The following is an 18564-nucleotide window of genomic DNA, read 5'->3' as shown; positions in this document are numbered from 1 at the left end:
CACTAACAAGGGAGACTTGATTTCTTAGCTTATCAGTTGGATCACTCATCTACATGTCTACTCTGAGGTTCTACAATTTTCCTTCAATTTCGATCCGGTTGATTATTGAGGGTTCGATTTTAGGTTTGAACTATCAAATTGTGGGCAGTGACGCTATTAACCATTGATGCTAGAAAGTATAATTTCTAAATTTATGACTCTACATCCTGAAACAATTAACCGTGTCAATAAATGAGATCAAAGTTTTAATAAATTCCGAAGAAGTTGAAGCTTCACAAGAACAAAAACTGAAACTTCACATTCATCCAAACTTTACAAGAATAAAAACTGAAAGAAGTGTTTTGCTTTAAACAAGCACAGTTCACACAAAACATTAAGATTACGTTACAATATTCGACGAATCAGCAATTCAACAAGAAGCTAATGTATTCAGAACTTTAACATGCATTTATCTTACTAAGAACAAGATCAGCTCGTCGATATGATCAGACGGCTTCTTATTTGCTAGGAAATGAAAATTTGAAACCAGAAAGATAGGGTTTTGGTCAAGCCAAGCATGATTGAGTGTGAGTTTATCTCCAAAATCTGTTTATGTAAACATGTCTTCCTCTGTAACCGCTTCTTCTATCCAGACGAGGGAATATCTTGAAGAAGATGTTCTCCACAGTTTTGTAATACCATATCCTCCATCGCTTACAGAACACGAGAGGCCCGATGAAAGCTCCAAGGCCGAAGATAAATCCAATCTCAGCACTTATAAGATCAAAATCAATTTCAGGCCGAGCATTAGAATGACCTTTTTTCAGTGGTGCTGGTAGTGGCAATCCTGAGGGGATATAACCTGTCAAAGGAGGCCCCCACAACCCTTCATTGCCTGCAAAGGAATCTGCTGGAAATGTCGAAAACTGAGTGCAGGTTGGGATCCTTCCGGTCAGTTCATTGTTTGAGAGATTCAAGAATGCAAGGAAAGTGAGGTTTGTGAGCTGTGATGGAATTTTCCCGCTCAGGCTGTTGTTCGACAAGTCTAAGGACTCAACATGTTGTAAGTTGCCCAAAGATGATGGGATTTCACCTGTTAGAGCATTACTAGACAAGTTGAGGACATAGAGCGATTTGAGTTCTCCCATTTCCACAGGTATTGATCCGGTGAATTTGTTCCCCGATAAGTCAATTGAGGTGAAGATAGTCAAAATCTTCACCAGCTCCATCTCTAGACCTTTGGTGGTAACAAATACTTTATCGTCGTAATATATCTGAGAGAGTGATGATAGGACCTGAAATTTGATGTGGTCGAGTTGTGACAGGCCAGCACCTTCGTCGGCAATCATCGCCTGCCAGGTTTTCAAGCATCTTCCGAGTATATGACCACTGAAATTGTTGTGTGCTAGGTCAATAATTTGAAGCTTTGGCCAGCTGCCATAGGTCTTAGGACATCTAATGCGCCCATAAAATTTGTTTGATCGAAAAACAAGGACACGTAATAGGGGCATTTTGTTTAAAGAGCGTGGAAAAGTACCAGTGATCTGATTGTTTCCAAGGTTCAACACCTCTAGCTGGTTGCAGTTGCCTAGAGATTCTGGAAATTGGCCTCCTATCTGATTTCCATTCAGGTCTACCGTTTGCAAACTACAGGATGGAGGAAATTTATCAGGAATAGCACCAGTAAGGTTGTTGGTCCTTAAATTAAGTACTCCAATATAACTGCTTCCTGCAATTAAGCACTGGGGAATCATGCCACTTAAGGAATTACTGGACAGATCAAGAAGTTGAAGATATGGTGCCTTGCACATTGATTCTGGAATGCTTCCATTTAACTTGTTGCTTGCAAGAGAGAAGAACACAGTGTACATAAGGAAATCACCAATGTCAGCCGGAATGCTTGAGCTGAAATTATTTCTTGAGTAATCTAGATAAGTGGCCAATTGTGGAAGCATTGGAATTTGTCCCTTAAGCTGGTTGGAATGAAGGTCAAGCATAGACAGAGAAGGAGGATATCCAAGTAAAGGACCTTCTAGTGTTACTAAGGAGTTGCAAGAAAGATTTAGTTCAGAAAGATTAATGAGCCTCCAAATCCAGTTGGGTATCTCACCATGAATCTGGTTTTGTGATAGGTCCAAAGTGCCTAAATTTGATTGATTTCTCAAGAAATGCGGAAATTCTCTCAACTTTGTAGAAGACAATTTCAATGTGGTAAGTTGAGGAAAGGAAGAATAAGAGGAATTAATATCAGCAGAAGTAATCAACAAGCTGTTGTATGACAGATCAAGACTCGAAAGATTTCTTATCTGTCGAAGAGCACTGAGAGGAAACGACCCACTGAAGTTGTTTGAAGAAAGTGAAATAATCTTTAGCCCTCGGAGATTAGAAATGGACATGGGAATTGGGCCTTCCAAATTGTTGCTATTTAAATCAAGGGTGTCCAGTACAGAGTTATTAGCAAATTCAGGCAACTGACCAGAGAAGTGATTCTTGGAAATCTGTAGCTTTTGCAGCAAGGGAAGAGAAAAAAGAGATAGTGGAACAGTCCCATCTAATTGATTGGATCTCAAGTCGAGATACATCAGATTAGTAAGGTTTTGCCAGTGAGTGGAATTAATCTGACCCGTTAGTTGATTGTGAAAAAGATTTATCATGATCAGATTCTTGGCCAAACTGAAGGATGGAACTGAACCATTGAACTTGTTGACTGACATGTCAAAATAAACCAATTGATGAAGGTCTTCTATTGACCTTGGGATTGATCCAGTGAAACTGCACCACGAAATATCTATCTCGGACAACATTTTGAGGTTGCCAATAGAGTTTGGTAGTAACCCTGAAAAGTTAGCTCCGCTTAAAACCAAGGACCGAAGAGATGCATTCTTTGGAAATTCTGGTAAGGAACCCTGAAGCTGTTGATTGCCTGACAAATCAATAGTCTGTAGTGTAGGTACCTGGAAGATCTTCTCTGGGAATGTACCATATAAGCCAGCACATGTACCATATAAGCAAGAACCTCTGTCATATAAGCTAGAACATGTATATAAGCAAGAACCACGTAGGTGCAAGGAAGTCAAATTTGGGAACTTTGAGAAGAACTCTGGAACTTGAATAAAGAAATCATTGTAATCTAAACGAATAACCGAGAGTGAGTGAAGCTTCAGTAATGAACTATCAATAGGGCCTGAAAGATTACAATTGGACAAGCTCAACGCCCTCAATTTTGGCAGTGAAGATGATATAGCTTGGCACCACTCATTCCCCTGTGCTGATATATTCACTCCATCAAGATAAAGTTCAAGAAGCTCAGAAAAGTTCCGAATGAGCACATTCAAATTCGGCTTCTCAAGATTCAGTGAAGGAAATCCGGGGAAATATAAGGTAGACAAATCAAGAGTTACCAACCTCGTAAGGTGTGAAATCTCAATCGGAACCTGCCCCGCAAAGCCAGCATTCGACAAGTTCAGATTGGTCAAACCCGTTAGCTGCTTGAACTCGGTAGGAATCTGAGTGTATTTGAAGTTGTTGTAAGCCAAATTCAGGTTCTCGATTGACTTCAGACCGAAAAGAGAACTGGAATTATCAAGTCCACCAGTAATCGCCTCGCTGCTCAAGTCCAGATTCGAAACACAACCCTTTTTGCAGGACACTCCTTCCCAAGAGCAGTAATCCGATCCATTCTTCCACTTCACAAGTTTTTTAGACGCTGTATGGTTAAATGCGAGGGTGTTCTTCAATTTTAGCAACAAAGATTGCTGATCGCCGGGACATTGGGTAGAGACCACAAGCGTATGGAAGGTGAGTGAAACATAGCAAATGCGGAGTAAGAAAAGCCATGAAAGCAGAGGAGTTTTCATCGGAAGTTGTTGCTGATATGTGACACCAAATGTAAGGAAGGAACAGATTAGGCAGGTCCCTAGTTATTCTTCTTTGTAAATTTAATTTGTTTTTTGGTGGGAATGATTACGCATGCATCTGAAGAATGTGTAATGGTGTGTGAACCAAACACCAATTTGGTCTTAGTTGTTGGCATATATTCATGGGTTGAAATAAAAAAGGCATCAAAATGTTGAACGGGCAAGAGAAAAATCAAAGTGTTGAAAGGGCAAGTGACTGGTTAGTTGGTTGTGGTTTGCTTGACTTGTTGACTTCAAAGTCTTTCCCCATATCCCTTGTGGGGTTTTAAATGTAGGCTATTTTATTCAATGTTGACTGAATCTTGAGTGGAGAAGAGAGGGTAAAATTTGGCCCTACAACGGGGCTAAAGCTTACAGAAACTGAGTGATACCCACATTCAGATACATGGGTTCTACTAATAACAAATGGGATAAATGCAAAACAGTTTAACATTCTAGCTATCTTTCCCACTAATAACAATTGATTTGAAAATGCAGAGATGTAAAGTACAGGGGACTCGATATCGGAGTTAAAGAATTTAATCTTGTCATTACCCTCAAGAGGAACAGATGTTTCGTTTGCCACAAACACCGATTGTTAATTAACAGAAAGCTTGAAAATCATGTAAACATGTCTTAGAACAAATGTAAAAAGTCCAAAGATCCACCACACGAACACCCTTCTTTAGCCAATAAGTAAAAATAGAAAAGATGAAGCAAATGGAGAGAATAATACTTACAGAAAAGATTGGGTAGTTAATAATGAATAAAATGATGATGGAGAAAATGCTAATAATTATAGGGTTATTATCACCTTTAGGGACGGTTTGGATGAAAAAATTTAAAATTACTAAAGAATTTTAAACGGAAATAAAAATGACGAAATTTTATTTTCTTGAATTGTCAATTTTTTTGTTTGGTTAACCTAATAGAACAAAGACATAAACTTTTATTTTAACCTTTCACTTGTAGAAATTTGGAATGACACATTTATAAGGAATTTAAACTTGGAAATTAGAGGTCTCAAATTCCAAGTTTTTATTCTACACGGAAATTCTAAATTTCTATGTTTACGAATCCAAACAATATAATTGGTTCGTATTAATTTCTAAATTATGAGTTTTGTTGAAATTTCAAGTTGATTTCTCTTATCCAAACATAGTGTGGTGAATAGGGTAATAACAAATTAACAAAAAAAGAGTTACAATAGCTACATAAGAAGAAGGCTAAAAGACTCCATCTTAATTTCTTACTAACAAATAATTAGTTTATTTAAAATTAAAAATGCATTTGTTCAAAAAAAAAAAAAAAAGTACCAACATCTCTTATGTAAGAAATGCTATCAAACTTTTATTTTCTATTATTATTATTTTGTTTTGCTAGTCAAACCTTATCCATGAAATTTTTATTTGTGATGTTTTCATTCTGTCATTCTCATTGAAAATTTCAAACCTATGACTGTTCTGATTTTGAATTAATTTGTACATAAGATATAAATCTCGATTAAGATATATTGATCTCAGTAACAAGGAAGGAGGCTGCAGTAAAGATTAAACATATGAAGAAAAAAAAAACACCATAATTATTAAATAATAGTAAAAGGGTTGAAATTATTGCTCATTATTATATAATATGTTTGAAAGTATGAGAGCTAAGTTTTTGAGATATTTCTTTGGTAAAATAGCACAAACACTTAATAAACACAGACGAAATATACTGTCAACAACTAGCCAAGTAAGGAACTAACCGACAAGTAGACTCTAGCAGAGGAGGCTTACAAAGCTTGTGCCACGAACCGTTTCTTTCGACGGGGTTCAATCCCATCTGTTGGAGCTTTACAACTCAGAATACAAAACAGTTCAAGAGAAAACGTGACTGCAAGCACTTGTATTGTTCTTCAAAATCGTTTCAACGCGTCCACCTTTGGTGTATGTGAGCATGTCTTCGATGAGGGCCAAATCTTTCCTCCATCTGAGGGAATATCTTAACGTGAATGTGATACATAGTTTTGTAATACCATTTACTCCATCTCTTGCAAAACAAAATTGATCCACTAGCTATTCCAAAGCCAACAATAAATCCAATTTCAACACATATCAGATCCCAATCAATTCCTTGCGCAGAATTTGTTTGCCTTCTAATTTTGGTGACAACCTTGCTGATCCGTCATCTAATGGTGGCGGTTGGAATGCATGCAAGTCATATCTTTTGTTAAAATGCATGCATGAAATAAACATGTTGGATGACTAGTGAAGTTAGGCTAGTCAACCTTCTTTGTGTAAATTAGGCAAGTTAGGCAAGTTAGGAAATTAGGCAAGTTAGGCAAGTTAGGCAAGTTAGGCTTATGTTCTCTTTCTTTTCCTATATAATGTTTCATCTTGTAATTGTTTTGATATGAAATACACATCAAAAATTCAACATGGTATCAGAGCAGGAACTCGAAATTCCTGGCTCTATTGATCGTTTCCGCTAAGTTTCTTTTACTCTAAGCCAAGATGGCTGGAGAACATTATGAAGCTGAGTTCTCGATGGATGCTCTGTTGATCGTTTCCGCTAAGTTTCTTTTACTCTAAGCCAAGATGGCTGGAGAACTTTTACTCTAAGCCAAGATGGTTGGAGAACTTTTACTCTAAGCTAAGATGGCTGGAGAACATTTACTCTAAGCCAAGATGGTTGGAGAACATTTACTCTAAGCCAAGATGGCTGGAGAACATTATGAAGCTGAGAGCTCGATGGATGCTTTAGCTCTACCTAACGTTGTTCAAGTTTGCGGCACGAAGCCATTACTGTTTGTTTACGGCACGAAGCCATTTCAAGTTTGTTTGTTTGCGGCACGAAGCCATTACTGTTTGTTTGCGGCACGAAGCCATTTCAAGTGGGAATTTGGTAACATGGCGCAGCAAGAAGCAAAGCGTTATTTTTACTAAACCTCTTCCTACGGTTCAGTTCATGCGCATTCTGTCCAAGCTTGGCTCAAGGAATCCCCTCGATCCAGCTTGAGGGGGAGTGTTGGAATGCATGCAAGTCATATCTTTTGTTAAAATGCATGCATGAAATAAACATGTTGGATGACTAGTGAAGTTAGGCTAGTCAACCTTCTTTGTGTAAATTAGGCAAGTTAGGCAAGTTAGGAAATTAGGCAAGTTAGGCAAGTTAGGCAAGTTAGGCTTATGTTCTCTTTCTTTTCCTATATAATGTTTCATCTTGTAATTGTTTTGATATGAAATACACATCAAAAATTCAACAGTGGCAGGTATAATCCTTTATTGCCTGCGAAAGAATCTGCTGAAAAAGACTGAATCTGAGTGCCGGTTGGAATCTTCCCAACTAGTTGATTGTTTGAGAGATCCAGGAACGAGAGGAAATTAAGTTTGGAAAACTCTGCTGGAATTGTTCCGCTCAATCTGTTGTCCGAAAGGTCCAAGGACTCAAGATGTCGTAGGCAATTTTAAACTCGGCATCATCTTCGTCAGCCATCATTGCTAGCCAGGTTCTCCAGCATCTTCCTGGTAGTTCACCACTAAAATTGTTGTGAGCTATGTCAATAACTGGAAGCTTTGGCCAATGACCATTGGTCTTGAGGCTGAGGCATTCAATGCGATCATGAAATTTGTTGGAACGCAAGACAAGTACACGCAAGCTGGATATGTTCATCAATAAGCACGGAAAGACATTTGTTATCTGATTGTTTCCCAGGTTTAACACCTCTAACATTGTGCAATTGGCTAGAGATTTTGGGAACTGACCACCAATCACATTGCCATGGAGGTCTAAACTTCGTAGACTACAGTGCTGAGGAAAATTATCAGGAAGAGTGCGAGAAAGTTTGTTTCTCCTTAAATTAATTACTGCAAGAGACCTGTTCCTTGCAGTTAAGCACTGGGGAATCATGCCACTAAAGGAATTATTGGACATATCAAGAACATGAAGAGATGTCGCCTTGCATACTGATTCTGGAATGATCCCGTGGATGTGATTGCTTGCAAGAGAGAAGAACACAGTGTACATAAGTGTTGAAACTTTGTGTTTATTTTAAAACCATAGTTATCGTTTTATTCAGGAACTAGCCTTCTTATTTTGATGGTTGACCACTTGTATTTTATCAAATAGATTTTGGTTTTGAAGATAAAGGAAAAGACCTAGTCTTCCTCAACTAGGTGATCACTTCCAGATTTTTTGGCCTGATTCTTAGGCCACCTTTACTGACGCTCCGATTAGAAGATGCGACTATGGGACAGAGGTTTAGGGCCGAAGGGGTAGAGGAAGACCTAGGAAAACTTTGGAAGAGACTCTAAGAAAAGACTTAGAGTACTTGGATCTAATGAAGGACATGACACAGGATCGAGCACAATGGTGTTCTAAGATTCATATAGCCGATCCCACACAGTGACTTGGATTTTCCAAGTCTCCAACCGAGAAGTTTTCCTCACTCAAGAAATTAAGGGAACACTACCTCAACCTACATGCTCCACTCACAAAGCTTCAACATACAAGCTTCAATAAAAGAAAATTCAAAGAACTTAGCAAAGAAGGCTTTGGTGTATTTAACACAATACGTTGAAATGAAGGAAAGCTTATTTATTGATATCCCCGATAAGTTACAAATATGTACATATACATGAGTCAAAATAAACAAACAAGAGGGAGCTTTCACAAAGGTTGCTTAGGAGAAGTCTCAGCAGTCGGTAGAGCCCCAGAAAGAGAAGGCACCGGAGGGGGATCATTCGGAGCCTCAGTACTGGACAGAACCCTAGAAGGAGGAGGCATCAGAGATTGATCATTTGGAGCTTCATTACGCGGTACAGCCCCAGAAGACGAAGGCAATAAATGCCTTTGGAACAAACCCACAAATCTCTGATGATCAAGTAAAACCTGACCATCAGATTCCTTCATCTGGTCAAGCTTCCTTTTCATGTTTGTAGCATAGTCATGTGCGAGCCGGTGCAACTGTTTATTCTCATGCTTGAGCCCTCTAATCTCCTGTTTGAGACTCATCACTTCAGCCGCCAATGATTCAACTTGGCGGGTTCGAGCAAATAGGCGTTGGGCCATATTAGACACAGAACCTGCACACTGAACACTGAGAACCAAAGAATCCTTAACAGCTAACTCATCAGACCGTTTAGAAAGTAGTCTGTTATCTTTGGGAGTGAGAAGGTTCTTGGCCACCACCGCAGCGGTCATATCATTCTTCATCACGGAATCCCCAACGGTAAGAGGACCAATAGGGGAGACGAAGGATGGGCGCCATATGTTGTCTGGAGAAGGCAGGGCTGCCTCTTCAATAAGGTTCAAGTCAAAACGACGGTCGGAGGGGCCAGACATTTTCAAAGGTGTTGAAGAGAGAAGAGGTCGGACAAATCAAGATCTTAGAAGTGCAAGAATGGAGCTTCTACTGGTGGAGATTCAAGTGTGCTTTGGAACTTAATGCCAGCCCTTATAAAAATCTGCACTCGACGGAGCTTCAGAAATCAAAGAGGCGTCTGCTCAGAAATCGAAGAGGCGTTTGCTTTCTCAAAAGCTGGGCTGCTCAGAGACCACGAGGGTCGATCTCAGAAATCGAAGAGGCGTTTGCTTTCTCAAAAGCTGGGCTGTTTAAAGACCACGAAGACCGATCTCAGAAATCGAAGAGGCGCTTGCTTTCTCAAAAGCTGGGCTGCTCAGAGACCACGAGGGCCGATCTCAGAAATCGAAGAGGCACCTACTTTTCCAGCCTTGTCAGCACCTGTCACACGCATACTCAGCTTTGCGGAAATTATGGGCATTCTGTCGAAGACTACTGGTGAAGTAGAAAGCACATGAATCTTACTGTTCAACCCACGCGCAACAGTAGCTCATGGGTACCACAGATAACTTTGCCAAAGTTCTCTGCCAAAGTTGAGTCACGTGAAGCTTGCAGCTCCCACTACATCGCTCTGACCAAGAAGGGTAAAAGAATAACAAAGAAACAACACTAACAAAGTTTAGACACATAAATTTTGAAGGTCTAGCTACCATATTATTACCCACAAGGGTAAAGGAACAGTACCACTGCTGGATAATTGGAAAGTCCCTGTGTGTCAACCTCTGTGCTTCGTGGCAAGGTAGACTAGCAAACATGCCCAACCTTTACTCACGTTCGAGAAAACACTCCCAACAAGATTGCTTGCTCCAAAATCGAAGAGGCACCGTCCTCCGAATCTCGAGAGCCAAACTCCCAACATGACTACCTTCTCAAAAATCGAAGAGAGGGTAAAGGAACAGTACCATTGCTGGATAATTGGAAAGTCCCTGTTTGTCAACCTCTGTGCTTCGTGGCAAGGTAGACTAGCAAACATGCCCAACCTTTACTCACATTCGAGAAAACACTCCCAACAAGATTGCTTGCTCCAAAAGCGAAGAGGCATCGCCCTCCGAATCTCGAGAGCCAGACTCCCAACATGATTACTTTCTCAAAAATCGAAGAGACACCGCTCTCCGAATCTCGAGAGCCAGACCCCCAGCATGATTGCTTTCTAAAAAATCGAAGAGGCATCGTTCTCTGAATCTCGAGAGCCAGATCCCCGATAGGATTGCTTGTTCGAAAACCGAAGAGGCACCATTTTCCCAACTTCAAAAGCCGGATCTCCTTGGATAAAGCTTGTCTGTAATCTTCATACGCAACATCAGCTTTCCAGATACCACATACCACTTTTTCAAAGTGTTCTGACAGAGTTAAAACATGTGAAGTTGGCAGCTCCCACTACCGTGCTATGACCAAGCAGGGTAAAGGAATAACATTACTACTTGTTGTTAGGGAGACTCCTATATATGTAGACCTCCATCCCCAACGAACAGGCAGACCTGCAAAAATGCTCAACCCTTCCTCATATCTGAGAGGGCACTCCCAACGAAGCCTTTCGAAATATTCAGCTTTCTTTCCCCCCGATAATACCTCTGCAAACAAGCTATACTAGAGCAAGAATATCTCATATCATCAGGGTTAAAAGCAAGAGTATCCCATATCATGTTTTTTCCCTGTCTTTTCCTTTGGCCTTGTTCTTACCTGCAAGACAAGGAGAAAAAGAGCAATCAGTCAGCACTTGGAATCAAGCTTACAGCCAGGAACTGACTGCCTGGAACCCCTTACCTGATTACTTACCTGGCATTGCTCTCGAGTACTCATTTTCAACATCTTATGCTTCCAGGGAAGATACCGCATCTGCCTGAGGAACAGATAGGGCAAGTGAGAAGGATACAAGGAAGCATGTGGAGACAAGCGTAACAGCACACGTGCCGATACATCCACTATTCTGTCAAAAGCAAAAGTATCCCATATCAGCAGGGTCGAACGTACTTTAGATTTGATGGACTTGTTTTGACCCTCAAATTTTTCAGTCGGCCTTATACTCTGGAGGAAACCAGAAAACCTTCCAGCTCAGTTTATGAATAAGCCTGTGGAAAGTTACTTCTTCAAAAGCAAAAGTATCCCATATCATCTCTTCTCATTTTTCTTCTCTTTATCCTTCATGCTGCCTGCAAGATAGGGAGAATGTGAACAATCAGCCGGAGCTCTGATTGCTTACCTTGTCTGTCAACTCTTTCAGCAGATCCCCTAGCTCGGCGACTTGGGGGACTCCTACTACATGGTTTGTATCGCGCTTGACCAAGCCTGAAACTACAAGTAAGCTTCAAGTGAAATTGATACATTACCTTGTGCATCTCCACCAGTTAAAGATACCACCCCTGGATGGAGGAAGAGTACTTCCAAAGAAGATGCCACATCTACCTATGAGACAGATAAGGCAAATCAAGACGATACCACACTCCGATACTTAGAAGTTTCGTGATTACGAGATCATTCTCCCACAATATTTCCTAATGTCATTTGTACTAAATCATTCACTTGTACTCACTAAAGGAGAGTTTGAACCTATGTACTTGTGTAAACCCTTCACAATTAATGAGAACTCCTCTATTCCGTGGACGTAGCCAATCTAGGTGAACCACGTACATCTTGTGTTTGCTTTCCTATCTCTATCCATTTATATACTTATCCACACTAATGACCGGAGCAATCTAGCGAAGATCACAAAAAGCGACCGTTTTCGCTACCTAGGATCTACCTTGCAAGAGAACGGAGAATTAGATGGAGATCTCAACCATAGAATACAAGCTGGATGGATGAAGTGTAAGAGTGCATCCGGCGTGTTGTGTGACCGTCGTAGGCCACTGAAGCTCAAGGGAAAATTTTATAGGACGACAATAAGGCCAACGATGTTGTATGGCACAGAATGTTGGGCGGTGAAGCATCAACACGTACACAAAATGGGTGTAGCGGAGATGAGGATGCTTCGTGGGATGTGTGGGCATACGAGAAAGGATAAGATTGGGAATGAGGATATCCGAGGTAAAGTAGGAGTAGCCAAAATTGAAGGAAAGATGAGAGAAAATCGGTTCCGGTGATTTGGACATGTGCAAAGAAGGCCTATTGACGCTCCGGTTCGAAGATGTGACTACGGGAAACAGGTTCAGGGCTGAAGAGGTAGAGGAAGACCTAGGAAAACTTTGGAAGAAACTCTAAGAAAAGACTTAGAGTACTTGGATCTAACGGAGGACATGACACAAAACCGAGCGCAATGGCGTTCTAGGATTCATATAGCCGACCCTACTTAGTGGGAAAAGGCTTTGTTGTTGTTGTTGTTGTATTCTTAGGCCACCTTTCCCTCAACCTCTTCAACGTTAAACTTTGGTTTTTCTATATAAATTTGAGGACCTCTCTTTAGTCGACACACAAAAAAAAAAAAAAAAACTGAAAAAAACCTAGCTAATAACACTGAGTATTCTGAGCAACTAGAGGGTGAGTGTTTTCGGATCTTCCTCAGTGCAAAGGAAGGTCTAGACAGAGAGATTTTGGGCTGTTTTATCCTGGGGATGATGTGGTGTTATTTGAACTGCTTACACACATTGGGCAGAGCCGCGAAACGTCTTAAAGAAAGTGACATTGTCTACGACTCAACCCAAGACAGATTTTCATTTTATGTTCTTCATACTCCGGTAATATTGTTCCTGTTTTATTGTGTAGCAACTCTAACAATTTTAAGACGTTCAATTTCTGCAATGGAGAATGAAAACAACACTTTTACTAATGATCTGAACAAACCTATCAAGTTTGAAGGAATCTACTTCAAACGTTGGAGGCAAAAGATGTTATTTTTTCTAACCACCAAGAAACTTGCCACCCACTGCATGTCTGAAACGCCATCACATCTTGATCAACCCACTGCTGAACAGTTCAAGTTGTTTCAATCCTAGACTAATATTGACTTTCTCTGTAAATATTATGTCTTGAATGGATTATGTGATGACCTATATGATTACTACTATTCTCGTAAGATAGCTAAAGAACTATATGATGCTCTCTAGAAAAAGTACGACACTGAAGAAGCAGGAGCAAAGAAATTTGTAGTCAGCCGCTACATGAAGTTTCAAATGATGGATGACAAATCAATGGAAGTGCAATCACACGAACTGCAAAAGATTGCTCATGAGATCATCAATGAGGGCATGAATCTGGATGAACAGTTGCAGGTTGCTGTGATCATAGACAAGCTCTCACCAAGTTGGAAGGAGTTCAAGAAGGATCTGTGGCACAAGACAAAGGAATTCTCACTGGAAAGCCTAATCACTCGCCTTCAAATCGAGGAAGAAGCCAGGAAACAAGATATGAGGGAGGAAGTGCTGGTTGTTTCAAACAACAACAATCTCAAGAAGACTCATTCGAGGACTTATGCAGCAGTAGTGCTCAAACCCATGGGTAAGAATATAAAGAATTCCACCAAGAATCGCAACAACAACAAAAATCGACCAAACTTCCAAAATCCTCAGCAAAGTTAGAATAGGAAGGTACCCCCTCATGAGATGAAGCCGTTGTGCCATTTTTTGTGCTACAACTGTGACAAACCTGGGCACTTGGCTAGGAACTGTCACAACAAACGTCGGATTACTCATCAAGCTAATCTGACTGAGGATCAACTCATTGCTATGATATCAGAGGTTAACATAGTTGACGGATCCGAGGGGTGGTGGGTAGACACTGAAGCTTCGCGCCATGTCTGCCATGATCGCAGACTTTTTAAGTCCTATTCTGAAGCTGAGGACATAAGGGTTTTGTTGGGAGACTCTCACTCAACGAATGTTGCTGGAACTGGTGAAGTAGAGCTAAAATTCACCTCGAGGAAGACTGTCATTCTAAAAGATGTACTGCATGTTCCAGAAATAAGAAAGAACCTGGTTTCAGGTTATCTAATCAACAATGCTAGATTCACTCAAACTATTGGGGCTGATATGTATACTCTCACAAAGAATGATGTTTTTGTGGGAAATGAGTATGCCATTGATGGGATGTTCAAATTGAATATTGATGCTATTGGTACCATATTATATTGGACCTCGTTACTTGGGCTTCCTGACATTGAGCCCATGATTCATGTAAATGGGGAGGAGCCCTTAGTCTATAAAAGGGCATCCTCACCCTCACAATCCTCAAGCCTCACATCCCCAAATAGAGGCTCTTATATTCAGAGCAAAGCTCTCTCAAACTCTCTTTTTCTCTGGGGGATTCCCCCTTACAGAGAAATACAATCAACATCAGTGTGGACATAGCCCAAACATTGGGGTGAACCACGATACATCTTGTGTTCTTTACTTTCTTGCAGATTCACGGTCGGATTTACGTTCCAAGACCCCTACGGTTTTGTGCATCAACATTTGGCGTTGTCTGTGGGAAATCGACACGAAAAACTATGTCGGTTCTCTTTCATTTTTTTCATCTCACCACCGGGAAACTGCAGAAACCCAAAAACCTAGAAAACCTCACTCTTTGGGCTTTTCCAGAAAACCTTCGCAGACTCTGTGCAGTTTTAAAAAACCATCCAAAAACCCATTTTTCTCTTTCTCGAATCTTCCGCCCTATTTTTCTCCCAAAAAACTGCCTAATTTAAAGACAGAGACAAAGACCCATTGCCTTGACTATCATCTGCAACTTTGGCAACAACACAGCTACCACCATAATGTGAGAATTACTTGACACACAAATTAAACCCTCTTTTTGACAATTGTAGTATAGATGTAAGTAGGGTATCGTTCTAGGCCGGGGATTAGGAGGGATTGCTAATCTATTAAAAATATTAAATAAGACTCAAGGACACAAAACTAGGCTAAAAACTCTAATAACTTGAAACACACTTAGAATGACTCAAAATAATGAAAACAATCAAATTAGACACTAGGAACTGAAATGGACGGAAATTGAATTAAAAGACTAACAACAATGAAAACTAACTAAATAATATAATTTAATAATGGGGGGGTTTGGTTTTGACGAGAAGTAAATTAAATTTAAATAAATTACAGAGTTGACAAAAGCATGAAATTAAGGTGAAAGGATATGTGACGGACTAGCTAGAGGGTTCTTCTCCACACATGACACATATGCAACCTAAATTGATTTTCAGTTGTTCTTTCAATAAATTGTGAATGACAATGTTCCAAGTTAATTAGGTCCGCTTAAATTAACTCTTAGATTTCCCTAGATTCATTGGATTGAATGGAATACGCATTACAACCAAATTATTCCTCATCAAAGTCCCTAACTATGGAATACGCATGATAGAGACATTCAACAAAGATCATTAAGTTCAACGGAAATCATAAACATTGACTAGGCATTCATAACTATGGAATACGCATGTTAATCCAGCCTAGAATTCACTTAACACGATTGTGGATAACAACCTTCACTACTTGTGAATATAAGTTCATAACGATTAGGTGAAATTCACTTATATTCTAGCATCAAATTCATGCATGTAAATTAAGTATGCATTCTTAATCGACATACAAAAATAAGTTATCAATCAAGCAGTTAAGCAAATTAAATCACAACTCAGAAATCACAACTGAAGGTAATCAATTCATATTACAAATATATTCATGGCTTTGAATTAACCTCTAGCCAAAAAGAAATTAGTTCCACATGTTTAACATAATTGAACAGCAAGTTAAATTAAACATGAACATAGAATTAAAAGAAGAAAGAATTCCAAACACTCTAATAGTTGCAGATTGCATAAGCACGGCACTACTCCTCCTCTCCTTCAATGGTGGCGGCACAAGGTGGTTATGGTGGTTGAATGGTTGGTTATATGGAGGAATGGATGGGGAAGGTTTAGATATGTAGGGAGAGGCAAGGGAAGGCTTGGAGAATGGTTAATTTCTGGATGATTTGAATGAGGTTGCTGCCATGGTATTTATAGGAAAAGGATGGATTTGTTTAACACAAAATTTTGGTGGAATTGAGTAGGTGAGCATGGCAAAGAGTGGGAATTGTTGGTGGGTTAGGTATTGAGTCATCCATTCACATGTCATGGTGAGTTAAGCATTGCATCATCCACTCACATGTCATGGTGATTTAAGCATTGCATCATCACTCAAATTTCTGGTGAAAGTGAATCAATGCCCACGGCATTGAAGAATTTCTTGGTTTTGAGTGAAGTTTTGGTCAATCCTTCTAGAAATTTATCCCTTCTTGCAACTTATATTTGTTTCACCAGATTTTTAGCATGTTCATAGCCTCTTTTGTCTTCAAATTCGTCCATCCTCATGCCTCCATGCTTGCACAATCCAATCTTGGCCCAAAAATGCTCTAGAATGTTCCAAATTGCTTCTTTTTGCATACTTTGACACTAAAACCTGAAATTGCACGAAAATAACTTTAAACACTATAATTATCATAGTTTAGCTAATTAAAAGCAAGAAAACAAGCTAACTAAGTCGTATAAATATACTCCTATCAATTTCCCCCACACTTAGCTTTTGCTAGTCCTCGAGCAAAACAAAGAAAACAAGAACAAGTAGTAACAAGAAAAACATTAGCTTCCCCCTATGTGACCCTCATAGAATTTCATTTGAGAACACAAATCAACAAGAATCATAGCTAGCACCAAACAAGCTAATCCAAGTTCATCTTCCTTATTCAAATATTAGCAGTAATCTTTAAATCATCCTTGAAGTGTAGTGTGTGAGATAGCCATGCTAATGCAATTTCAAAATTTTTTTTTATTTTTTTATTTTTAAAATCATCATATGAAAACTAGCAACCTTCTCACGGGATATACACTCAATCACACATGTGTTTAGTTTAAATGTGTTTCGCTCAAAGAATCAAATGTGAAATTTCTACCATAAGCTTGCATAAAGATCACTTCTCCACAGTCATAATTGCAAAACTTAAATCAAGAGGACTTTTATTGGATGTAATGAGGCTTAGGGATAGGGTTATTGAAACGAAAGAATAGGAAAACACAAGTTCCAAGCTACATTGCAAGCAATTCTTTTGTTTAGATTTATAAGAACTCAATCTTTCCATCTTTCCAGCGATTCTTCTAGCACCTCCAACCACACCCTTAACTGAAACTTGAAAAACTTTTTATTTTCTTTGTATACAATCTTTCTTTTTCTTTTCTTTTTTTTTTCTCTTTTTTTTTTTTTTTTTTAAATACAAACATGAAATACCCCCACATTTATTCTTTTGCCAAACACCTTCAAAGTACTTCACAAACATTTCTCATAAGACAATCTCGCATTGCTCGCTTGGAAAGGGTAAGGAAAAATGTTTCAGGTATAAGGGTAGACATATCTGGTGATAAGAAATAAAAGGCTCAACGTACACGGCTCAAATTGGCAATCTAATTATATCATTTTTCTTTGGGAAACATGGTTATTTGGGCCATAGTGGTAAACCTAATGCCTCTATCATTTCCAAATTCATGCAATCAATGACAAACATTTCGAAAGATCGTTACGCAAGTTCTAGAGATGTATCTCACATAAGTTCATCACACATGAAAGAATAGGAGTGTATGAAAAATGCACACACTTTCAATCGGCTCAAAAACTCACATAGGATGTATATGGTCACTAAATTCACATATGAAGCTTTAAGTCATACTTTAGTTTCACATTAACAAGGCTATGTGCATTTGGTTTTTCAAAGATGGTCAAACATGTACAAAACTAACAAGAGAATTAGGAATTTCACAAAACACATGTTAACTAAGTTCTTGATGATCATGGTTCAAATTTGATCCAATTATATCATTGGGTCGGGAAACTAACAAAAATCTAATTCAAAACAATAAGGGAAACAAGACAATATTTTTGGATTTTTTTTAAAATTTCCGATTTTTTTTTAAATTTTTTTTTTTAAAGAAAACAAAACTAATTAAGAAAACAAAAAGCAACAACATGGAAACAAATGAAACTCGTTCGTAGTTGAAGGTACAAAAAAAAAAAAATTTCAATTTGGTCATTTTTATACTCTTTACCCCCAAACTTAAACTGGACATTGTCCCCAATGTCAGAAAACACTATAATGCAAATAAAAATAAAATAAATAAATAATAAGAAACAAAATAAAGCAATTGGACTGAAAACTTCCCTAGTTTGCAGTAAAACCAAGCGATGACCCCCCAAGCTAAAATTCTGCAATCAACTTCAAGGGTGGAAATAACCAAAAATTCCTGCAAAGAAAAGAAATAATTCAGTTAAGTAAGGCAAGAAAATGTAAAAAAAATTGCAAACGAAAAATTGAAAATCACGATAAAAGACAATGAATAGAACTAATAAGTGATCATTGGTCGTGCTTGTTGACTTTCCACAGCTTTCCTCT

At 39.0% G+C, this 18564-nt stretch overlaps 1 protein-coding gene across 1 annotated transcript in view; it reads right to left on the bottom strand.

Moving 5' to 3' along the window:
* Window positions 1-271: 271 nt before the first annotated feature.
* LOC114820027 (receptor-like protein 7) overlaps window positions 272-18564 on the bottom strand; it is a 69393-nt gene continuing 51100 nt past the window's right edge. Inside the window, exon 2 of the mRNA XM_070809473.1 lies at window positions 272-3413. Coding sequence (XP_070665574.1) covers window positions 573-3413 — 2841 coding nt within the window. The 3' untranslated portion in view covers window positions 272-572. The remainder of the gene's footprint in view (window positions 3414-18564) is intronic.

This window comes from Malus domestica, chromosome 12, assembly GCF_042453785.1.
Source record: "Malus domestica chromosome 12, GDT2T_hap1".
Lineage (NCBI taxonomy): Eukaryota > Viridiplantae > Streptophyta > Magnoliopsida > Rosales > Rosaceae > Malus > Malus domestica.
This window is presented reverse-complemented; position numbering and strand designations above follow the sequence as displayed.